This window comes from Vombatus ursinus, unplaced genomic scaffold (genome assembly GCF_900497805.2).
Source record: "Vombatus ursinus unplaced genomic scaffold, bare-nosed wombat genome assembly UNPS02014786.1, whole genome shotgun sequence".
NCBI lineage: Eukaryota > Metazoa > Chordata > Mammalia > Diprotodontia > Vombatidae > Vombatus > Vombatus ursinus.
In genome coordinates this window covers 33,274,301-33,298,149 of record NW_020954564.1, presented here as the reverse complement: position 1 = coordinate 33,298,149, position 23,849 = coordinate 33,274,301, and the positions used below count along the sequence as shown (strand labels likewise).

The 23,849-nt window shown below is 49.3% G+C and overlaps 3 protein-coding genes across 3 annotated transcripts; 1 reads left to right on the top strand and 2 right to left on the bottom strand.

Moving 5' to 3' along the window:
- Window positions 1-5,265: 5,265 nt before the first annotated feature.
- Window positions 5,266-12,552, bottom strand: LOC114046831 (neurensin-2-like). Its single transcript, XM_027867365.1, has 5 exons — window positions 12,355-12,552; window positions 8,503-8,702; window positions 6,705-7,030; window positions 6,256-6,311; window positions 5,266-5,747 (listed from the first exon to the last, which is right to left on the bottom strand). Exons 2-5 carry the CDS (start codon window positions 8,692-8,694, stop codon window positions 5,440-5,442), a joined length of 882 nt encoding a protein of 293 aa, XP_027723166.1. The 5' UTR covers window positions 8,695-8,702; window positions 12,355-12,552; the 3' UTR covers window positions 5,266-5,439.
- A 2,244-nt stretch (window positions 12,553-14,796) lies between these two features.
- Window positions 14,797-22,549, bottom strand: LOC114046859 (transcription factor SOX-12-like). The gene is made up of 2 exons (XM_027867420.1): window positions 21,192-22,549; window positions 14,797-15,028 (listed from the first exon to the last, which is right to left on the bottom strand). The coding sequence occupies exon 1, from the start codon at window positions 22,311-22,313 to the stop codon at window positions 21,270-21,272; it is 1,044 nt and encodes a 347-aa protein (XP_027723221.1). The 5' UTR covers window positions 22,314-22,549; the 3' UTR covers window positions 14,797-15,028; window positions 21,192-21,269.
- LOC114047229 (arabinogalactan protein 1-like) lies at window positions 22,411-22,926 on the top strand. The gene is made up of 3 exons (XM_027868022.1): window positions 22,411-22,462; window positions 22,531-22,575; window positions 22,691-22,926. Exons 1-3 carry the CDS (start codon window positions 22,411-22,413, stop codon window positions 22,924-22,926), a joined length of 333 nt encoding a protein of 110 aa, XP_027723823.1.
- The last annotated feature ends 923 nt before the right edge of the window (window positions 22,927-23,849 follow it).

The following is a 23,849-nucleotide window of genomic DNA, read 5'->3' as shown; positions in this document are numbered from 1 at the left end:
ATTTTTTCCTCACGTTTGAATAATTCTGAATCATACTACACCATCCTTTAGTATAAAAGTCAACATCCTGGCAACATAAGTTTTAACTCCTCAGCCTTTTGAGTCACTTGGCTTGCTAGGAGGCCGGAGGTGGTGAATGGGAGAACTGATAAATAACTTGGCTGGTGGGTGGCTTGGGTTTAGCACTACCTGGTGGACAAAACAAATATTATACTTCCTTGCTGAACAATTAGTAAGGTAGCAATAATAATAAATAATAAACAATAATAATAAAGCCTCCCTTCCTGGAGGCCTAAGAAAAACATGAGTCAATGCTTGTGCTACTGCAGGACCCCATGTTGCATACAGCCTATAAATGTGCCACGGGGTGATGTGGATGGGTAGAATATGCTTCAAATTAGCAAATGCTGCAAAATGATGGCAGCAGTAGGAGTGTGGGTAAGTTGCAGTGAGGAGCAAGGAGTATGACAACTTCTCTTCCTCACTGGAGTGTGGAAGGCATGAGTGAAGGAACAATCTTAACTGGAGAGGGTGACCAGGCATTCACTGTTTTCCAGGAAGACCCAGGTTTCCCTAAGCACTGAAAGGTGGATGATTGTGACAAATGAGGTATTGGATAAATCCTGAATATGTTAACAACAGAATAGATATTCCAAAGGGGAACTTGTGCACACACAGATACATTATGGGTGTGATTATTTGTTTACAAGTATGTGTATGTTTCCACAAGTATGTGTATGTCTGAATATATGTTTATGGACGCGTCTATTTGTGTTCGTCTAGTTGTATGAACAGATGCTTGACTGTATATTTATGTGCCTTATCTACCTCTGTCTATGGGTACCTATCCATATATACATGTATGTGTATGTATATGTACCTATAAGCATCTCTGGACTCGTCACCCTCTCCCAGAGAAAGCCATCTCATGAATTCAGATTATACCTCTCATTCCACTGAGCTGTCCTGCAATTTATTTGTCACAAGGAGAGAGAGATAAAGAGAGAGAGAGAGAGAGACAGAAAGAGACAGAGACACAAAGAGAGAAAGAGAGACAGAGACACAGAGAGAGAGAGACAGAGAGACAGAGACATAAAGAGAGAAAAAGAGAGACAGAGAGAGACAGAGAGAGAGAGAGGAGATAGAAATGGAAAGATTAGAGATGGGTTGAAACCAGATGCCCATCTCACCCTCTAGAGATTGGAGATAATGTGGCCCTTGTCTATTAATCTATTGACCAATCAACAAGCTTCCTTGAGTCCTGGGATTTTCTTCAGTTGTTTCAATGGTCCTCCATGAAATCCTCAAAACACAAATTAATTTTCACAGGATCCTTGATGCTAAAGTTGGAAGGAACCTCAGATCATTTAGTCTAGTTCTCAGCCTTCAGGCAGGGCAGGGATTATTGCCACCATTTTCCAACTGAGGCAAACTGAGGCCTAGAGAGGGGAAGGGACTTGCTAAGACCACTATAATTTTGCTTTTTAAACTATTCGATTGATTTTACTTATCTGGGCAAACCCTCTTGAAGGGTGCTTACAAGGCAGGCGTGAAGCTGGTAGTGGCACATTTGTAAGTACCCAAGGGTTTGTGGGCTCACCTGTGCACAGAGAAGCCTTCATCTTTGCCAGAGAGAGTTCGGGTTCAGAACTTCCTCTTTATCTCTGCTTGCTGTGACCTTTGTCCTTTAAAGTCTCATCTCTTCAGCTCTGCTGCTTTCTCCTCTATGAAGCCTTCTCTGATCCACTCTGCTAAAATTAGTCTTGCCCCCTATCAATTTTCCCTTAGGGCACTGTCTGGATTGATCCTTTGCCCTTATCACCCTTAGCCTGTGACCCCGTTTGGGGTTTACTTAGCTAAGATACTGGAGTGGTTTGCTATTTCCTTTCTCCAGCTCATTTTACAGATGAGGAAACAGAGGCAAACAGGATTTAAGTAACTGGCCCAGGTACGTACAACCAGCAAGTGCCTGAGGCTGGATTTGAACCCAGATCTTCCTGACTCCAGGCCCAGCATTCTATCTACTTAGTCACCTAGCTGCCTCCTAGTAGGTGGACTACTAGTAGGTGTTTAATAAGTGTTTGTTGAATTGAAACAAAACTCTGTGTGTGCCTGCCATTGTGTATATATACATGTAACCCACATGTAACATGTAACCCAAATGCTCCGAGTACTGCCTTTTCATTTGGAGGGGAAGGGGCATTGTCCAGATCTGTGATTTCATTGGCATAGGGTATTCCCACTATGGAAACACCTTCTACCAATGAAAAACAATGACTGTTTTGTAACTTATCATCTTAGAGAATTTCCTGGTATAATGAAAAGTTAAGAGACTTGTCCAAGGTCACTTGTTACAAAATATTGTCAAAAACAGAACTTGAACCCAAGTCTCCCTGGCTTTTAGGCTGACCCTCAAATCACAGTGCCAGTCTACATGTACACACACACACACACACACACACACACACACACACACACACACGATGCATACCTACCCATACATACACACATACAGATTCCACTCCTATGTCAATGGATGGTTGGCTTATCCTGGGGTTTGAGGGTGTGGTAAAGAACATTCTTCCAAGGGGCTTGTTGTTTCTCAGTAGTCCAGAATGATCTGTATCACCTTCAAAAGATCAGTGAACTCACTGCTCTGGGAACTCTCCACCAACACAGATAGCAGCCCCTCTCCTTCTCAGGAGACCAGGACCTTGTGACTGAGCACATCTATTCTCTGGTAGCTCAGCTTCTGATGAGGAACCCTCCTGTTCTTAGCTGGGCTCCCCCTCAGAGGACCAAGCAGGCCCATTTTAAGTTGATAAGAGCTTTGAGAATCTATGGTCACTTCTGTGATATGGGTAGACAGAGATGGCAAGCAATATCATGAGGAAACTGAGAGGCTTAAGAAAAAGGAAAGGACAGATTTGGCCCAAGGACAGTTGCACAGTGTTGAGAGATGGGGACTCGAACCCAGGTTTTATATATCCAGGGTTCTTGCCATTCAATTAGCTATGTGATGATTCCATCAGTAGTGAGAGCCTGGGGCCAGAGGGGGAAGGGTGTGGGGAGAAGTTGATCTATGGTTCCCCTCTATAGCCCAGGAGATAGTCAGACTATGGAAATGCAGGGATTCTCTGGGAAGCCTGAGGCCTGGGAATCCTGTGATCACTATCCTCAGGCTGAACTGTGGGGTTGGGCTTAGCAAAGCAGGTTAGAGATCAGGGTCTTGGAATTCCAGACATAAATCAGAGTCATTCTAGACTGTATAGGCCTCCTTGAGATAACCAAGGCTGGGAAGGAGAACCAGGCCTGTGTAGGAGATCTCTCCCAGAGCTTGCTGGAGTAAGAAAGGACAGGGGAAGGGTGGGGCCACTTTTGCTCTTCACCCCCCACCCTCAGCCCCAGGAAAGATCCAGCCTTCTTGGTTTGGGGTGAATGGGTGGAGGGTATTTCTCCTGAACATCCAGGGCAGCCAAGACTCATCGTGGATGAAGTTTTCTTTTTCTCTGGATCTCACTTTGTATCTGTCTCTCTCTTTGCTTGTCCCTCCCTCTCTTTTCATCTCTCTTTGCATCCCTTCTGGTTGACTCTCTTGATTATATAGGGACCTGAGGCTAGATGCCTACATCTAGTTGGGATGCTGAGCCAGGGCCCATCATGGCAGTCAGGGCCCTGGAGCTGTCCTTTCCTCTTCTGGAAAGGAAGAGGGCAGGCTGTTGATCCGTGCCTACTGTCCTGCTTAGTCTTGGGAACAGCCTGTCCTTGGGTCTCTGGGGAGGAACTTTGACTCACTGCACAGGGGTGGGGGTTGGGGTACGGTGGCCTGGGGATCAGGGGAGGAAGGCCTGATTAGACTGGCTCCAGATTGGGGGTGGGGGCAGTGCTAGGAAGTGGGAGGACACAGGTTGGGGGTGGGTGGAGTTTAAGAAAAGGAAATGTGGTTTCCTAGTGTAATGCCTCATTCCGAGAGGGGAGCAGATAGCCTTGACCCACAAAGAGAAGTCTTTACACCAAGAAAAAGAGTTGAACTGGCCAGGATAAACTCCAAGGAAACTACATCCACTTCCTGCCCTTACCTACCACAACTGCCTGCCTGGCAGCCTAAGTGTTTCTGGGGGATGTGAGGGCTGGCGCATCCCTGGAGCCCTCCTGAGGGTTTGCAGGCCAGGCTACCAGAGGGACAACTCCCCTAACTCACTCTTGGGGGTGCTCTTCCCGTGCAGTCAGTTGTCCTCTGCCCTTCTCCACAGTTGACTGATAGTATCTGAATTGCTGAATGTTCCTGAGGATCTGGGCAAGAGAATTCAGAACAGGTCGGGTAACTCTGTCACCTCACTAGGATTCCCTCAGCCATCCCTAATTAGAGTCACTCTTTACAGGGAGCCATAGTATGTAAGTTCTTTTCAGTCTTTGTAGTTCCAGCTCTTAGAAGTGCTTGGCACATAGCAGGCTCCTAAGAAATGCTTGTAGATCGATTCACTAACTAATTACAATGCAAAATTAGTGATGCAGGAGGCTGGGAGCTCTTCTTAAACCTGGAGGCCTTATTGTCTCTTTTATCTTTCTGAACATCTGTCTCTATCCCGGGATGAGGGGAGGGGGATGGCGATGCTGAGCTAGGTTTTCCTGGGTGGAGAGGGAGGAGGGAGGTGATAAGACTTTCCAGACCCCTCCTTAATTAGTCATGGTGCCCTGAGGTACCACTCACCACCCAGGGCCCTAGGATATGCCTATCCTCCCCATGCCCATACCAAAAGACATCTGTCCTCTACAGTGTCTAATCTCCATGGGACTATATACCCAAGTATTCCCCCACCATGGTATCCAAATCCAATGTGCCTACCTTCTATAGTACCGATACCCCAAGATACCCACCTTTCATGGTAGATACACACCAATGTGCCCATCACCCAGAGTGCCCATTCTCAGTTGTGGCAGCCTCCCACAGTGATGCCCATACTTGAAGGTAACTACCCATCTCAAGGTTATATACTTTTATGGTGCCCATACTTTAAGATGTCTGCCTTCCACAATGTCCATCTCAAAGTGATTATCCTCCAAAGTACCTATACCCCTAGGTTTTCTTTCTCCATGGGGACCACATCCCAAGATGTTCCCCAAAGTACCCATCATCCAGGCTGCCCATAGCATGAGGTTACCTCCCTCTTTGGTGCCTCCCCTAAGGCACCTACCTGCCCTTCATGCCATCAGTATCTGGGTAGGAGAGAAGTTCTTTACTTTTTTTTTTTTGAGAAGAAGTTCTTAAGATCCATCCTGGCTTTTTATTGAGGGAGAAGACAGGGGAAGAAGGGAACAGAGAGGGTTGTGGGGTCAGGCAAAAGTGGGGTTAGACCAGTGACCCCATACCCCAGTGGAGCTGAGACCCTGGTAGCCAGGTGGCTTTTCAGATAAGCAGGATGAACTCCAACTCTCTCCCTATGCCAGTCCTGGGCAGAGGTTGCCCCCTGGTGGTGATGGGAGAAAGGATACCTCTTGCTGTTGGACCCAGGATGGGGATACTTGAGAAACTGGCTTGGGTGGGCAGAGCATGGAGACATCAATTTCTTCCAGGGATACACTCATGTCTCCATCCAGAAAGCCCAGCTCCCCACCCCTGGGGGCTAGTTCATTGGAAATAGCACTGGAGTGGGAATCGGGTGACCTGGGTCTATTTTCCACTTCTGCCACCGACTCTCTTTGAGATAGGAAAGTCTCTTCCTCAGCCTGGTCCTCGGTTTCCTCCTCTGTAAAATGGAGATAATTATGCTAGCTTTGCCTCTCTCACAGATTACATGATGGCCTGTTACAGGAGGCAGGGAACATTTTTTGGGGGGGGAGGGGAAGGAGGGAAGTTCAGCAGTCTTGGGAAGAGATACATGCATAGGGGCCCTATCTCATCCCCTTCCCAATTACTTTGCCCACCCACACGTTTCTCTCTATGAAGAGACAAAGACTCTGAGTGTCATAGTCACAAAATGGCAGAGCTGGAAGGGATCTTAGAACACAGAACATTAGAATGTTGGAGCTGGAAGTGATTTTAGAATTTAGAACTTTAAAACAGACCATAAAATGCCAGAGCTGGAAGGAATCTTAGAAAATAAAATATTAGAACATGGAATGTAGATTTTTAGAGCTGGAAGATGCACATGATGTTAGACTACAGAACCATAGACAATCAGATCTAGAAAGAACCCTAGCGAGTTTTTAGCTCTTGAATGGAAGAGAAAACAACCCCAGAGAGAAAAGACTTACCCAAGATCACACAGTTCTTCAGTGGCAGAGTGAGTTCATGAGATCCAGGTTCCAGGCTAGAAAAAAAGGGGGTTAAGTTGTTCTTTTGGGGAACCCTGCCCTGTTGGCCATTCCCCAATAGGGCTGGGGGAAGGAACAGCAGGGACCCCCAACCTTGGACATTCCACTTTTTGGTGTAGCTTCTTGGCTGGGGCTGGGTGAGTAGCCGTGGGTCAAGTGTCCCACTGGGATTGGGAAGGAAAGGGAGATAGTAAGGGGAAAAGGGATATAGACTAGAAGAGTGGGCCAAAAACGGCAGGGACCCACAAATTCTGAATCAGTGGTGCCTCCTCCCACTAGTGGGCTCCTCCTGAGCTAGACTCAGGACTTTCCCTTGGGCTAGATAGTATGACCCCATGAGGGACCACAGGGGATACTCATGGCAGTGGAGGGGAAGCCCAGATCCCCACCAGCTCTGGGGCCTCTGGCATAAGATGGGTGCTCGCTGCTGCGCTTCTTCATCCTCCCTGTCCACAGGCTCTGCCTTGGGTTCTGGCTTGAGTCGGGTCAACAGGACCAAGAGCATGCAAGTACTCAGCAGGATGGCAGCAACAGCACAGAGAGCACTTCCTGCTAGGCGGCAAGTGCCTAGAGCCTTGTTGTACTGAGCTGCTCGCTGGTCCAGAACCAGAAACTCTCCTGCTCCGATGCCCTCCAACTTAGGCGGCACAGCATAGCCCGTGGTCAGGGCAGCAGCTCCCAGGAGCAGCAAGAGGAGCGACAAGGACACAACTCCCTGGGAAGAGGAAGACAGGTGATGGGGAGAGGGCTGGGGGTGGGCAACTGGCCAACACCCATGCCCAGGGCAGTCAGTAAAGATGGGCTGGTTTGAGTTTATAAGTGGTTTTTATAAGATTCAGAAAGGATGATCAGGTAGTCCAACTGTCTTTCCACCTCCCAGCCATTTTACACATGAGGAAACTGAGCCCTAATGAGGATAAGTGACTTCCTAAGATTACTTAAGTAGTAGACTTGATCTGGGACTTGAACCCAGGGCCTCTGACTTCAATCAATCAGATCCAATGGTGTGAAATTCCTTTAGGTAATACTACCTTGTTTCCAGCTTTGGGGGGTGGGGATGGGGTGGTATAGGGTGGCTATTACAAATAAAGTTGCTGTGAATATTGCATAGATGGGTATTTTATTCCTTTTAACAATATCCATATGAACTATGCGGTCATATAGGAAAAACCAAGTGGATGAAAAATGAATATCACTCAGATTATGATATTCTATTTGATGGATAGATTGTAGAAATAATCCAGTGCTGTGTATATCTTGGCCAGGTGAATCATGGAATACAAGCTCAGAAAATTCACAGCCATAAAAGGCTGACCCAAAGGGCAATGGAAAGACCCATGGTGGGTAGTATATTACCAACAATGACTCTGTTATATGATATTGTAATAGGTGTCACCAAGGACATGAATCACTAGAAAAGGAGATGGACAGTTCATGTACCAAGACTAAGAGATAACATATAGATAACCTGAATACTGCTGGTATCCATGAAATATTAATTGAACCAGAGAAGACTTGTAGCATATTGGATAGATTCTGTATGGATGATTTACAGAAAAACATGGACAAGTTTTGTGTGGGCTGAGAAAATGTGGATAAGCTGCAGTCCAAATGACTGGATAGAGTACCCACACTGATGAGATCCACTGGACTATTAGAGTATAACTGCCTTATGGATAGTAGGATCTTTGAGTCAGAGTATGATCATTCTTGTTGCTCTTATGAATATATCACCAGTTTGCTTTCCAAAAAGATTCACTAATTCACAGCTCCACCAACAATGTAATAGCACACCTGTTTGCCCATAGCCCCAGAGCATTTAATTGTATCAATTTTGCCAATTTAGTGAGCTTGAGGTGATAGATGGAGAGGCAGCCTGGCATAGTGTATGGAGAGCTGGCATCAGAGTCAAGACCTATTCCAGGAAAGCCAGTCTTTTTCCCATAGTTTCCCCTCCCAACATTCATTCTTACCTAGGAGCCTTAGTTCATCCTGAAACCCCTCTTTGTATTTTCCCCCTATCCATCAAGGTGTGCCTCAAATATTACTTCATTTTAGAAACCTTTATTGATCACCCTAATCGGCAGTGACCTCTCCCTCCTCTGAGTTCCTAAAATCCTAACTATTCAAACTCTGAGCTAAGGCAAGAAGGCCAACAATTTGGAGGATGGGGTGGAGAAGGCTTACCTTCCAGAAGGAGGAGGACCAGTCACAGGTATCCTGGTTATTTGGAGTGGGGTCCTCCACCTCCTCAGGGTGGGCTGCACCTCCACAGTCCTCATAGAAGAGGTGCAGGTAGGAACGAACCCCATTCCACTTGCCATGGTCCTCATGGGGGCCATGGCCGCAGGCACACGGCCTTTCTCGAGCAGGCATCATGTTTCTGTCTGAGAGTGGGAGGAAACAGTATGGCTTAAGGTCAGAGCTCCCAAAAGCCCTCAGTCCCTCGGGCCAGGCCTTATCCCTAACTTATACCAAATGGGGTATGAAGGCTGGTTCAAGTCCCACTTCCTCCATAATCCTTCTCTAACTATTCTTCCCCTGTTCTGCTCTGATGCAGTAGAAAGTTGGAAGGCTTGAGTTTGAATTCCACTTGTCTCTCATAAGCTATTTGAAGTTGGGCAAATCTTTTCACCTCTGTGGGGCTCAGTTTGCTTATCTGTAAAACCAGGAAATCTATACGGAAGGGATCTTCCAGCCCTGACATTCTATACTCTATGCTTAAAAGGTGTTTCTTGCTCTAAGTTATGTGATACTCTAATTGTTTTTGTTTGTTTGTTTTTTTGGTGAAGCGATGGGGGCTAAGTGACTTGCCCAAGGTCACACAGTTAGTAAGTGTTAAGTGTCTGAGGCTGGATTTGGCAGGTCCTCCTGACTCCAAGGAGAGCTCTATTGACTTCGCCACCTAGCTGCCCCTTGATATTCTAATTGTTATAGGGGGAAATCAGTTTACAACAGATGGTCAAGACACTTTGAAGGCCCTTTTCTCCTTTCCATATACATCTCAGAGGGTCCTTTCTGCACTCCAGTCATCCTGGCTTCTTCCCTCTTGTCCTCCCACACAACTCAAACAAGGTTCTTCATCACCCTCTTGCCTTCTGACTAGATTTCCTCCTCACAATCCTCTGGGTCCCTGAATCCCAAGGGCTCCACTGAATGGCCTATGTGCAAGAAGCTGAACTGATAATGCTTTGTCTGCGTCTCTTTTCCCATCACATTCTGTGTTGTTGCACTTATTTATGTCTCCTCTAGCAGGCTGTAAGCTTCGGGGGGGGGGGGGGTCATGCTCATATTGTTTTTCATTTTTTTTTATCCCCAATGGAAGCCAAGAGGCAGAGGGTATACACAACCAATTCTGGACTCAGGAAGACCAGTTCAAGTCTCCTCTACCCCACAACTTGTATTGTCGGTCTGACCCTGGGCAAGTCACTTAATCTATCTCTCAATGACCTAGGCAACTCATTAAGACTTTAGGTTGCATAGAGGTAAATCTGGATTGGTAGAGGAGAGAGTTCTCCATACAACAAAATCAGTGTTTCAGTCTCTATCCCTAAGCCTAGTGTTCAGAAAATAATAGGTGCTTAACAAATGTTTATTGAATTAGATTTGTCATCAACCCCACTCTCACCTCATCAAGATTTTGCCTAAGAATAGATTAAGGTACGACCCCATCCCCCAACCCTTTTCCTTTCCATAGTTATTTGCATTTGGATCCCAAAGCCTTCTGGAGCAAAAGGTACTCCTTGAATGTTAAGTGAATTATGATTACAGAATCTAAGAATTCAAGAATCACAGTTTATGAATGTCAGTTGGAAAGGACCTTAGAACTGAGGATGTTTGAGTTAAGCAGGGCCTTAGAGATCATCCATCTAATCCAACAGCTTCATTTCACAGAGGAGGAAACTGAGGCTCAGGGAGATTTAGTGACTTGGAATGAAAGTATCCCAGAACTGGAGGGAAATTTCAGAAATCATCTAGTCCAACCAGGGACGGCATAGGAATCCTCTCTTCATTCCAGATCTTGGGCTTGGAGTCAGAAGACCTGAGTTAAAAATCTACATACTGTACATGATCTTGGGTAAGTGATTAACTTTTCAGGGTATCAATTTCTTCATTTGTAAAATGAGGGGGAGGGGTTAGACTAGATGAACTCCAAGGTCCCCTTCCAGCACTAAATCTATGATACTCCCTACAACATTCCTAATAAGTGGATCAACCAGCTCTTGCTGGAATACCTCTGGGGACAGGGAAGTTTCTCTCTCTCTCTCTCTCTCTCTCTCTCTCTCTCTCGTCGTCATTATTTCTAAAGCGTATACACACACACACACACACACACACACAAGTTGTTGTTTTGTTGTTGGACAGGTGTGAAGGTTAGGAAGTTCTTACTCTGAGAAGAAGCTGCAATCTGCCTTCAGGTTATTCTCCCCATTTTTCCTGCTCTGTCTTCCCAGGCCAGGCAGAAGAACAAAGCCAGCTTTCTCAGCCCTAGGGCATGCTTGAAGCCTTTCCCAAGGTCACGCAGCTTGGAATGGCTAAACTAGAATTAGAATCTAGATCTGCTTAATTCAATTTCAAAATTTCAGGGAGTATGAAGAGCTGGCCAAGAGGGGGGCTATTTTATGGGCAGAAAGATGGGCCTCACTGTCAGACCTTAGGTGGCAGTGCAGAGCCTAGGAAGGATAGATGGAGATAGGGATCTAAGGGGGAGAGAGTGCCCTTCTGGAGGGGAACAAAGGGGCTGCATAGAGGGTAATGTGTGAAGTGGGCTTTGGGTTAAGAGTTGGGGAAGACGTGGGACTCCTAGGCTGGAAACAGGGCTTTATTCCAAGCCTTCATTTATTAAGGGGGATGGGGAGGGAGAGACGATGAGTAGGGGGGAACAGCTGCAGGATCTGGGAACTAATAACTGGAAATGGAGGTGTGGTTGGGCCTTCCTTAATAACACCATCTTTCTATAAGCAGGACCTACTGCCTTCTCATATTTTGGCCCTATAACTCTTTCCTCTAAATTCCATGCTCTTTCCTTAGGAAGAGGAGGAGGAGGAAGGTGACCTTGGAGCCTCCTCTTCTGTCTCTCTGGCCCCACCTCCTCCCCCTATTCTGGGTCTCTACCGCTGGACTGGGGGAGGGGGAGGACCAGCCAGTGGAAAGCTTAGGTTGAGAGTTGCCATGGAAACAGTCTCAAGACTGGCCAGAGATGGAGGAGGGAGGGGGAAAGCTGGCTGCAGTGGGATGGGGGTGGAGTAAGAAGGGAGAAAGGAAAGGGGGGGAATGTTTGAGGGGGAAGGGCTGATGGCTACAGGTGAATCAGCAATCTAAGATGGGGGGTAAGAGAGGAAGAGGGGAACTATGGAGGGGGTTTAGTAAGGGGATGGTGGCTACAGGTTGAATCAGCTACTGATGGAGGGGGGAGTAGAGGATTAGGAGGTGGAGAGAGACAAGGATGTTGACTACTGCAGACAACCTGTGAGTCAGCTTTAGGATGGGAGAGGGAGAGAAGCAACAAGGGGAGGGGGCAGTAAAGGGAGTAGAGGATGGATAGAAATAGAGATGTGGTCTCTCTTCATGTTTTGGTCCTCCACTCTTTCCTTGCCTCCAGCCCTTGTTCAGGGCTCTCTCCAAGGTGAGGCCCTCCTGGAGAGAGATCCTGTCCCGCTTCAGGTTTCTGCTCCCTCCCCCTGCCCACTACCCATCCCCCTACAAAATGCTCCAAGGAGTGTCTCTTCCGGGCTTCCCACCCTTCTCCCTTTTGAGGGAAGTGTATTTATATTCTTATGGTATATTCCAGCTGCGCATCAGACTGCCCGACCCTTTCCTCTAACGGGGAAACTGAGGCACAGAAGTGGTGCATTGCCCCAGTCTGAGGCATCCCACCAGGACATAAGGAATCCCAGTCTAGCACCTCGGGTTTTTTTTTCCCCTGGGCAGAGTCGGGTCGGGTTAGATCGGGTCCCCTCCTCCCGCTATTGGTCCCAGGGCTTGGACCTGGGCACCTCCATGCCTTTATGAGGCGCCCTGGACCCCCATACTGCTTACCTAGGCCAGGGGTACTGCCATACTCGACCTCAGAGCACCGTCTGCCTCCCTGGGGTCCCCCGACTGCCTGGCACGGCCTGACAGGAGAGGAAAGGCAACCCCCGGGCCAAAGGAGCTGGCTCTGGGGCTAGTCCTGGGAGAGAAGGCTGGGACTGGGGCTGAAGGGGTGTCGGAGCGCGGCGGGCTGCGCTCACCTCGAAGCCCGCAGCCTCCCCTGTGCTGGGTTGAGCTGGCGCTTGCGCAAGAACCACTCTGCGGAGGGAGGGTGGGAGGTGGGGAGGAGGGTGGGGGGGTGACAGTGCTGGAGTCCATGGCACTGCTTCACCAGCCCCAGGTAGCTTCTAGAAATGGCACCTCCCGCTACTCCCTGGGGCTGCCACAGGCTAGGCAGAGCTGGGTGGTACTTGGTTTTCCTGGGGAATTTAACCCCCATCTTCTCATTAAGCACCCCCTCATCTCTTCATGGAGCTCCCTCCCCCATCTTACCAAGCCCCTGTCTTCCACAATGCGTTCTCCCCCATTCCGTAGCTAAGCTCGCGTCATTCTTCGCTGAGCCCTCATCTCTCAATGAACCCACATCAACTAACCGATCCCCCCCAGCCCACCCACCGAGCCTCATTCCTTAAATGAGAACCGAGTCTCTTCATTGAGTAACCTTCCCTTTCACAGATACCCCATTCTGTCACTAAGACTATCCAGACATCAAGGGACAGTATCTACAAAAGAGCTTTGGGGAGCTCTGGGGAAATCCCTCCCCACATTTTAAAAGCCTCTTTTGTCCCCTAGGTTTTTCCCAAAGCTGCCCTTTCCCCAAGTGTCTAGTCTGAGGGAGTTGTTTCCTCTATCTGCCCCCTGCTAAGTCTCCTGTTCTTATCTGTTTCTCTTTTTCTTTTTTTTCCTTCACCTTCCCCCTACCCCTTCCCCACCTCCAGGGGTAGGATTAAGTGCTTGGGCTTTGGCTAGTGAGAATCGGCATAGTGAGTCAGTCCTCTGGAGCCACTGTGATAGTGGGTTGGGGAGATTTGTACCCTCTTTAACCAGGCCTCATCCAAATGCCCTAGGGCATATTCCCCATTGCCCCATTGAGAATCCCTGGTAGCTGGGGGCAAGGAAGCCTGAACCCAGTGGGACCTGCTTATCTATGGCAAGACTTTTTCTTTCCAGGTAGTGTTCTACCCCAATCACTCTCCTCATTCCCTTTCTGCCTTGTCACCTTGTCCCTCTTAGATTTGGTGTATGGTCTGAGCTAAGTTACATATCCTCCCTACACCTCTGAATACCACAGAGTCTTTTCAGGGCAAGGGTGCCACCAGAGTTAAATCTTCAGGCAAAATCCTCTAGGAGCCCATGTGGAGAGGAGGGCTGAGTGGGGTAGAGCTGGGCCATTTCCTAGCAGCAGTCCCAGACAGTCTATTGTACCCCAGGTGCACAAGAAACAAGGCCAGGAAGACGCCACAATAGAAAAAAGGCAAAGAGGGTCAGGGACTTTTCCAAAGTCACTCAGGACCCTCTCCCTAGGCTTTGTCCTGACTCCAGGTACAGGGTCCTCACCATTGACCTGACCCACCCTTACTATTGATCCAGAGTAAGTCTTGATCTTTGCAAGGAGGGTCTAACACCTCCCACCTGTTGGGAAGGTGGCCTGACTTTCTGTTGCTAGGAAACCCAAGAAAAGCTGAGCTGAGGCATTGGTTGCTAGAAGATGGGGGCGGGGTAGCCATTGGTTGCTAGGGAGCTCAGGGAAGCTGGGGAAATTCAGGAAGATGTCCAGCTTAGAAGTAGCCTCTTCTCTCATTTCTCTTTTCCTTCGTTCTTTCTTCTCTACATCTTTTCTTCTTTCTTTTCCTCTCAACTGATGATAACCCTAAACAAGTCACTTCTCTGTCTTAACCTATTTTCTCCTCTACAGAGTGAGAGAGTTAGGGGGCAGCTGGGTGGTACAGTGGATAGAGCACTGGGTGACTCTGGGCAAGTCACTTAACCCCTAATTGCCTCACCAAAAAACAAAACAAAAACAAAAACAAACAAACAAACAAAAACAGAGTGAGAGAGTTGGGTTAAGCAGTCTTTAAAGCCCCCTCCTTGCTATCTCTAAGATTCTCTGTTCTTAGAGTCCTAGCTTTGACATCCTTCATCCTCTGGTCTCTTCCTTTTTCTCTTGTTCCTTCTTGCTCCTCCGTTCTCCTTTTCTTTTCCTTTACCCCTACCTCCTACTCTTCTCCCTTCCTTTCTCTCCTTCTGTCCCAGGAAAGGATCACAGTAAGGAAGCTTTCTTCTGAGAAGGGGTACCCCACCCAGAAATATTCCGTCCCTCAGACTTCTTTTTTTAAATAGTATTTTATTTCCCCCCCAATTATATGTAAAGACAATTATTAGCATTCATTTTTTACAAGTTTTAGAGTTCTGAATTTTTCTCCCTCTCTCCCTTCCCTCTTCCTAAAATGGTAAGCAATTTGATATAGGTTATGTATGTCCCTCAGCCTTCTAACCACCACCTCTGAAGGCTTAGACTGATTCCCCCCAGCCCACCCAAAACAAGAAGCTTGAAGGTGTGTGTGTGGGGGGGCAATCCCTCCCTTTCCCAGGTTCTTCACTTTATTGTGCTTCTTCCATTTGTAATTTGTTTCCAGCCTCAAATGTTCAGCAGTCTTCTCATAGTCACAGCATCTGGGACCTGGGTTGAGGAAACAGGTAATTAAGGAGTATGTGTGTATGTGTGTTTGGAAGTCAGAAGACCTAAATTTAAATACCACTTCTGACACAAGCTATGTGACTTCCGATGAGTTATTTAATTTCTCTGGGCCTCAGTTTCATCCTTTGTAAAAAAGAGTTGGACCCAATGATTGCCAAGGTTTTTTGTTTGTTTGTTTGTTTGTTTTGTTTTATTTTGTTTTTGGTTCTGCTAGTCTATGATTCTATGAATAGTTAAATGATAGAATCTTATACTGCCTCCAGGTTCTGCATCTAGAGAGATCTTTTGAAAAGTACACCAGGATCAGTGGTGCTTTCTATTTATATCCCTATAAAAGTGTGAAGTATATAATCCTGGTATCCCTAGGCCCATGATGACCCTCATCTCCCTAAAGTTGGCTTTGGACCTTGGGGAGCAACAGGTTTGCTTTCGGCACTTATGCATTATTCTTTAAGTCCTGGATCTGTGTCCCAATATTTATGATTTAGTCAGAAAACCTGGGTTTCAATACCCACTCTGTCACCTTCTGCCTGTGGGACCTCTGGCAAGATCCCTCTTCCCCTCTGTGGGACTCAGTTTCCTCATCTGTAAAATGAGAGAATTGGACTGGATGATCCCAATAGTTTCCTCCAGTCCTCCAGTCCTAAATCCTATGATTCTCTGATCTCCCCAGCGCACAGCAGTTATTCATCCACCTACCTCTTGGCTCCAGAAGCAGTGCTCCAAGCCTCTTGGAAGGCACAGAACCCTTCTTACTTCAGTGATGTTGAGGAAAGCACTATGTAAACGTGTGTTAGCTAGACATTTAAACTAGAACAGAATTCAACGTCCTGGGGTTGCTGTGGAACACTATTTTGTAAACCTTAACAAACTATGTAAGTAATCTACTTTCTTCTAGGACTTTACCCTACAACAAGGCTGTGAGGTAAGTCGCAAAAGGATTGTCATTAGTCCTGTTTTACACATTACAGAATTTCAGTCAGAAAGAACTTCAATGGCCAGCTACTCCAATCCTTATCTGAAAAAAGAAATCAGAGAGGCTAATTGGGACAAAGTTTTACAATTCACCTAGAGTCTCATATTTACTAATGGACTCCTGAGCTCTGGAAAGGCTGTCTTATGGACTTTGTCTTACACTTCTTTATATTTCCCCCACTGCATTTGTCACACAGCAGGAACTCAGTAAATAGTTGATACATCTAGAACTCAATCTTTTTATCTGGAAAATAAGGAGACAGGACTAAGCCCTGTGTTCTGATATCCTGTATTCTAAGGTCCTTTCCAGCTCTGACATTCTGTGGTCCAAGGTCCCTTCCCAATCTGACAGGGTATGTTCCAAGGTCCCTCCTAGCTTTGATATTCTATGTTCTAAGGTTCTTCCTAGCTATGACATTCTATGTTCCAAAGTTCCTCCCAGTTATAACATTGTATTGTCCAAGACCCCTCCCACCTATGACAATCTACGTTCTAAGTTTCCCCCCAGCTCTGACATTCTATGTTATTCATTGATTACAGGAGTTCCCTTCCTTAAGGTGGGATAGCTGGTTTCACACCCTTCCCCCTCCTTCCAGGATTGAACAAAAGTTGGGATACTACCACAATTTATCCAGCAGGTGTCGCCGTGATCATAGCCGGGGTTTCCCCTCCCCCTCACTTCTAGTCTTATCTCATTCATCCCAGATGCAGACAGAATCTGTGGATGCTTAAGCTTGAATGGGTCTTGGGACATGGATTATCAGACCTGAAAGGTACACCCTTCTTCTGGTTCTATGTCAGAGTCATAGGATTAAAACACTTAAGAGCTGTAAGGGGTCTTAAAGAGAATCTAGTCCAGCATCTTTACTTTACAGGGGAAATCGAGATACTAAGTGGGAAAGACATTTGTCCAAAGTCATACAAGAACAAAGCAGCAGAGATGGGATTCAAACCCAGGCCTTCTGACTCCACACTCAGGGCTCTTCCAATTCCAGTTTCTGCTCTCCTTTGCCTCTCAGTCCCTACATTCCCCTGTCCATTTCACAGGAATCTGCACCCTCAGCTTGCTCTTTTCAGGTCTAGGGGCTCTCCTTTTGGAGACATATTGAGGTGCTGGAGTATGTCCAGAGGAGAGTGAGTAGGTTATGGAGGAAACTGGTAGCTATGTTATTAAATTGGCCGAAGGACCTAGGGATGTTCAGCCTGGAGATTTTTAAGGGAGACATCATAGCCATTTTCAAGTATTTGAAGGGCTGTACCATGAATCCTGTTGTACTTGGCCCCAGAGGACAGAACAATGAGCAAAGGCTAGAAGATGAAGGGAGGCAGATTTCAGTTGAATGTCAGAAAGAGCTTGCTAAAAAGAGAGCAGTTCCACAATGGAACAGGCAGCTTGGGTGGGGAGTGGGCCTTCTGTCACTGGAAGTGTTCAGACAGGGTGAATGTTAAAGCTGATGTAGAGAGGTCTCCTGCCATAGTTGGGAATTGGACCAGATTGCCTCTGAGGTCCCATCCAATTCCAGAATCTAATGATTTGGTAAATGAAAGGTTTTATCTCCTCATAAAGGATTACATATATTATGTTGGAGAGGAATTTGGGGAGCAGGAGACTTTGACTAGAGGCAAGGGTGTATTGCTGAGGTGTGGTTTTGTCTCCCCAACTAGTCACCAGGTTTTCAAGGATAAGGAGACCCTCATATTTGATCTCCCATACCTACCCTGGGCAGAACTGAAGCTCAGTAAAGACTTGATGGAGGAAGTAGAAGAAAAAAGAGAAAGAAAAATAGACACATGGGGCTGGACAGGCTCAGGGCACATATACTTTATTCAGTCCTGGTATTAGGTGGCAATACTGGAGCCGAGGGCTTCCGGCCCCTTGCACACAGAGAGGGGTCTGTCCCCATCCTCCTCTCAGCTATGAGACTAGTTCTCCAAGACAGCACACAGTGATACCTCTTCACTCATACAACATTAAAAAAAGAAAGGAAATGAAAAAGAAAGAGAGAGAAAGGAGGCCTGGAACTGGAGCACCACATACAGGGGGGTAGCTGGTAGGTGGGTTGGGATAGCACATCCCTGTAGAGATGCTGGCCTGTGTGGGGAACGGCACAGAAGGAGGTGTGGAGGGACCAGGGGCCCCCATTTGTTCCTGAGAGATCTGTGTATGTGGGTATTTGAACCTATGACAGAATGGGGCACACAATGTCAGCAGAGTCTAGGTAGTGACGGGAGATGGGCAGATTGGGGTTGAGGAAGGGCAGTGGACAAGGGGAAATGAGTGAGGCTGTGAAATGCCAGGTAGCTGAGTGAGGCTGTGAAATGCCAGGTAGCTGAGAGAGGCAAACAGCAGGAGCCCAGAGAAAGGGGGAAGGAAGGGAGCATAGCATAGGGTGGGGAGGTAGACTGTCCAACAGAGAGGACAGACACCATCTGACAGGTAGAAATACAAGTGTCATCCAGGCCTTCAAAGACCTGGCCAGCATTTCTGTTTAGCTCAGGAAAGCCATAAGCTAGGAATAGTCCCCCAGGCACTGCATTTCATAACCAGATACTCCAAATGCATTGGAAAAGGCACCTGTCCCCATTTCAAAAGACGGGCAAACTGAGGCACACAGGGACAGTGGCACAGCATAGTAGACAAAATACTAGGGCTTCTTGTGCTAGGTTACTCACTCTGAATCCAATCCCCTGACCATTCCTGTCACTTCCCTCTGGACCCTCCAAGCCAAAGCTTAACCATTGGCCTGCAGATGATTCCTGTTAGCCCTGGGAAACACTCAGGAGGCTGAGCACGCCCCAGGGAGCTTGCTGAATGATTGCTGACTTGGCCACTGACCCCAAGCCTTCTCCATGCCTCTTTCCCCAGCTGAACGATAATACTGATCAAAGCATTTGGCACTAAGAACTGGGTAGGGGTTAGGGGGAGGAAGAGGGTTGATAGAGAACCCGGGGTAATAGAGACTGACCAGTGGACACAATCCCTAGCAGGAAGAAACCATCAGGGTCCTAAACTCCATGGCCAGGCAGAGAGAGAATCTGCCTGGCTCACTCTTAGCTGATCCCCACCTGGACATTAGCTGTCTCTCCTCTTGTGAGGACATGAGTACTTAGGAGGTATTCAGTTCACTTGGGGGCTTTCCTAGGGGTCCCAGCAGGCTGTGTAGGAGGGATATAGATTGGTGAAGGTTTTAAACTGCAAGTCCTGCTCTCTGATCTGTTTCACCACCTTACCCTGCCCTTTTAATAGGAGAGAAGGTCTACTGCCCTGACCCTCTCCCAGGAAGCTCCAAACAAAAGACTCCCCTGAAGGAGCTTGGACACTGGAATAGGGTTTGATGGTACCACCAGGCCCAACAGTAAAGGAGATCTGGTCACTCCAAGCAAGGGTAGGATATCTGCTGAGGTCAAGACAGTCTACATCCTGAAGTCTCTGCCTGGCTTGGGTTGTTCTGGGGAGCATGACGGACAAAGTCGTCCTTAGGCAAGGCCCACAGATGGAGCTGCTTTGGGCAGCACTACCTTGCTAAGAGATGAGGTGCTAGGGCTTTTCAAGGTCATCTAATTCAACCCCACCATTTTACAGATGAGGACTGGGGGCCAGGTGCACCAGGGAAAGGGGAGTCAACAGGGCAAATGAAAAGCAGGAAGGGAAAGAGGGGTTATCATCCCTCAGTGGTATCTTATAGGATTCCCCCAGGCTCCTCTCAACAAAAGAATGAAAAAATCCTCCTTAGAACCAGAGAATCCACCATCCCACCAATGTTTCTCTTAGAAGGCAGAGTTCTAAAGTCACCTAGAGTTGATAGGGTGGTTACAGGCTGAGGTTGAGTGTCCTCTGCCTTTCTTTGTCTAGAGTGGATTGCCCTGGTGGGGTTGGTGTCTGGACAGCAGCCCAGGTTTTCCTCAAAGGTAGCAAGTCCAGGACATGAAGGAAGCAGGCTGCAAGGTCACAACTTCAGCTCTTGCCCACTGAGAGGGAGAGGTTTGGAGGGAGACTGCAGGAGGGGGCGGGAGGAAGGGAAAGGGAAGAGGGGAGGGGGGACCTATGGAGCAACTGAGAACAGGAATAGGGGTCATGGAGCTGGGTAAAGAGGAGCTAGGCTCCAGGGAGAATCACTACAGCAGAGGCCAATACAGCTTCTCTCACAACCCTGAGCCAGAATGGGGTGAATCCCAGCCAGGGAAATTGAGGCTTGTATACCCTGATGTGACCTCCCCTTTGAAGAAGAGGGAGGAGTGGATGAGATGTGTGTGTGTGTGTGTGTGTGTGTGTGTGTGTGTGTGTGTAGGAGGACATGGAGAATGGGGGTTCTATCCAATGGGATGGAGGGCATATATGGAAAGAATGTGGAAAATAAGCTGTGTATAAGGGATGGAGAGATTTGTTCGTGGAAGAGATGGAGAGAGGTTCATAAGATCATAGATCTTATAGATCTTCCATAGCTGGAAGAGACCTTAAGAGGCCACCCAGTCCTATCCCCTCATTTTACAGATGAGGAAAATGAGGCCCCCAAAGGTGAAGGGATTTGCCCAAGGTCACTCAGGTAGGTTTTTAATCTGGAATTTGAACTTAGATCCTCTGACTCCCAATCCAGGCAGCACCATGCTGCCTCCCTAAGGGATTGAGAGAAAGGTGTTTCTATTAGGAATGAGAGAAGGATGTGTCTGTGTCTCTATAAGGGAGAGATTCATAGATTGCTAGAGCTGGAAGGGACCTTAGGGGTCATCTATCCCAACCATTTCATTTTACAGATAAGGAAATTTAGGCAGGGAGAGGTCAAATCACCTGCCCAAGGTCACACAGCTGGTTAGGGGCAGAGCTGGAATTCGAAGAGGGTTCTTCTGTTTCCTATCCAGTTCCACTACCCCATGCTTCCACCACAAAGAAAGGGGTGTGTGTATGGGATGGATAAAGTAGCATGCCAATGTGTAGGGGATAGAAGGCGCAACGACCCATGTGTATCTGTGTTTTAAGGGATGGAGAGAGGGGTGTGTCTAGAAAGATGGAGAGAGGGGCGTGTCTGGGTGCAAGTCATGGAAAGTGGGGTGTGTCCATAGGGGATGGGTTGAAGGGTAGGCTGAGTGTGTAGGCATGGCTGAGGGCATCTGAGTCGGGGATGGGGTGACAGCGGAAGCCTTTGCCTTTGATGGGGCTGAAGGCCAAAAATACCTGATTCCTGTATGTAAACAGCTGGTTTTTGAGTGCGACCTGATTTGTGGAGTCTGAGTCACCTAGTGAGTGCCTGGCTCAATAGGTGAAGACCAAGTCCGCGATGCTGGACATAAGCCAGTCCCCAGCGATCATCTCGGTCACCTCGGGGGTGCAGTAGTCCGGGAACTCGAAGTGCGAGGTCCCTGCAGGAGGCAACTGGTCCGGGTCCCTGTCGAGGGCGTTGCAGTCTAGGCCAGGGCCTATGGCACCTGGGAGTTGCCGGGGCAGGAACCCAAGAGGCTCCTTCTCCGGCTCTTCCTCCTCGTCGTCCTCGTCGTCCTCGTCCCTCCCTTCTTCTTCTTCCTCGCGCTCTTCGTCCGAAGGGACCAGGGAAGAGGGAGCCGGGGAGCCAACCGGCAAGGTGGCGGACACTCCGCGCTGCGAGGATCTCGAAGTCTCGGGGGTGCCCCCCGCTTCCTCCGACTGCGGCTCCGGGCGCGGCCCCCCTGCCCGCTCCCCGGGTCTCCCCCCAGCCCGCCCCGCCGGGACCATCCGCCACAGCTCCCGCCCGGGAGTCTCCACCAGCCGCACTTCCAACAGTTCCTCCTCTTCCTCCTCTTCGTCCTCGGCTTCCACTTCCTCCCCTAGAGTCGGGCCTCCCCCGCGCTGCTCCCCAGACTCCCCGGCGGCCTTTCTGCGCCCCCCACCCCCGCGGCCCAAAAGCGACGGTTTAGTCTTGCTGGGGAGGCGGGGCCGAGCCTTGCTGGGCGCCCCCTTGCCCTTCTTACGGGGCCGGTACTTGTAGTCTGGGTAGTCAGCCATGTGCTTGAGACGCAGCCGCTCAGCCTCGCGTACGAACGGGATCTTCTCGGAGTCCTGCAGCAGCTGCCAGCGGCGGCCCAGCCTCTTGGAGATCTCAGCGTTGTGCATATCGGGCCACTGGTCCATGATCTTACGCCTCTCGTGCTGCGACCACACCATGAAAGCGTTCATGGGCCGCTTGATGTGGCCGCTGGGGGTCTTGCACCAGCCCGGCTCACCAGGGGTCTCCCGGCGGAGCCGCGCCCTCTCGCCCGCGGCCGGCTGCTGGCAGCCTTCCCGCTTGGCTTCGCCAACGCGACCTCTCTTCTGTTGCACCATCCCGCCCGGGACTTTGCCCTCCTTCACTCCTCGGTTACTTAGACGGCTGCCGGGGCCCCAGGCATCCTCCAGACCGGACCAAAGCAGGAAAGAAGGGATGCGCGACCAGCCAACTGGCTCGGCTCGGTCCAATCGTCTAGGGCTGGGAAGCTAGCTGGGCCACCTGGTAGAGGAGATGGGCTTTGGCGGGCTGCGCACGGGCCCTCCGACGGGCTAGCGCGCGTGGTCAGCTCCGGGGCTCCATACGGGCTCGGCGCCCACAGCCCCCTCCTCAAGTTTATTTCAAATCCATTACAGACGTTTTCCAATACAAAGAATTTGTCTCTTCTTGCTGGTGCCTGACGCCTTCTCCCGGTCCACGCCGTTCGGTTCCCCAGTCAGTGGGACTCCTAAGCCGACGCGGCTGCCGCCTGTACGCACCCCAGCCAGGCGCGGGGCCGTTCGGCACTTCCCCGCCCCTCAGCCGCCGCCTCCCAGTGTCTTTCTCCCCGCGCGCCCCCGCTCGCGCGCGCCCGTCCCCCTCTCACGCGCGCCCGGGCCCCGGGCACAGTCCTACACGCTGGACCGCCCCGGGTCAGCCCCAGCTAAGGTGCAGCTTCTGTCAGCTGCCTAGCCCCGCCCACCTCAGGGGATCGCGGAGACTAAGGTTGCCAGGGGAGGGAATATTTGCATCCCCCAATCGCTGCCCTAGGAGCTAGGGCTTCTGTTGGGAGGGCGGGGTTCCGGGCTGCCCCCAGCCCCAGGCTCTTACTGGGAAAGGTTGGCAATAGCGGGTGTCAGTTTTCTTTCCCCCCAACCCCCACCCCGAGGTACTAGGACTAGGTGGGGTGAAGGGGGATGGCTCTTTTGGATATCTCTCTAGCCCTGATCTCAAAGCGCGCGATGCGGAGAGAGAGAGGGGATGAACTGGTAACCTTTTGGGACTCTAGCGAGAATCACTTCGGGAGCTTTTCTTGTCGCCTGCTCTCTCCTGCTGGCAGGTCGAGCGCAGTTACTCAAAATGCTTGATGCATTTCTAAACCTAGCCCTAGGCGCGATGTGTGTGTGTGGGGGGGCTGGTTTCAGGCCCCTAACCCCCAGGGAAACTATTGAGTACCTGGTAGCAGAGGTGGTGGAGGGGGCCAGGGGTCACTGGGTCTCTCGAGAGCCCTCTCTCACCCGGCTCTTCTATTTGCTCTTAGTGGAAGTGGCTGCAGACTCTAGGTGTCAGTCCCCGCCCCCACGGTGCTCGGTGTTCTCCTGCTCCTCTCTCCTTACCCACTTTGGACCTCCCCCATAGTGTTTCCGAGGTTATTTCACCTTATGACTCTGGAGCTTGATTAGGGTCGAAGAAGACCCCGGTGTCCTTTCCTCCACAGCTCCAAGTGATTGGGGAACTTGGAGGGAGTCGCTGGAACCCTCAGTGGATGTGCCTGGCCGTATCCCTGGGTCAATGGTGGGGAGCTGGGGGCAAGGTGGGGAGAGGAGAGAGGAGTGGCGGAGAAATGGGGATCAGGTATGGTAGGCGCATCGGTAGGTGGCGCCTGGCTGGGGGGT

What these genes read in the sequence shown, in the direction of transcription:
- LOC114046831 (XM_027867365.1), bottom strand. Translation starts at nt 8,694, where the DNA reads ATGATGCCTGCTCGAGAAAGGCCGTGTGCCTGCGGCCATGGCCCCCAT. An exon ending in GGTCCTCCTCCTTCTGGAAG is followed by an intron (nt 7,031 to 8,502) that starts GTAAGCCTTCTC and finishes TCCTCTTCCCAG; the next exon opens with GGAGTTGTGTCCTTGTCGCT. An exon ending in TGCCAGAGGCCCCAGAGCTG is followed by an intron (nt 6,312 to 6,704) that starts GTGGGGATCTGG and finishes CTTTTTTTCTAG; the next exon opens with CCTGGAACCTGGATCTCATG.
- LOC114046859 (XM_027867420.1), bottom strand. Translation starts at nt 22,313, where the DNA reads ATGGTGCAACAGAAGAGAGGTCGCGTTGGCGAAGCCAAGCGGGAAGGC.
- LOC114047229 (XM_027868022.1), top strand. Translation starts at nt 22,411, where the DNA reads ATGCGCGACCAGCCAACTGGCTCGGCTCGGTCCAATCGTCTAGGGCTG. An exon ending in CAATCGTCTAGGGCTGGGAA is followed by an intron (nt 22,463 to 22,530) that starts GCTAGCTGGGCC and finishes CCGACGGGCTAG; the next exon opens with CGCGCGTGGTCAGCTCCGGG. An exon ending in ATACGGGCTCGGCGCCCACA is followed by an intron (nt 22,576 to 22,690) that starts GCCCCCTCCTCA and finishes TCGGTTCCCCAG; the next exon opens with TCAGTGGGACTCCTAAGCCG.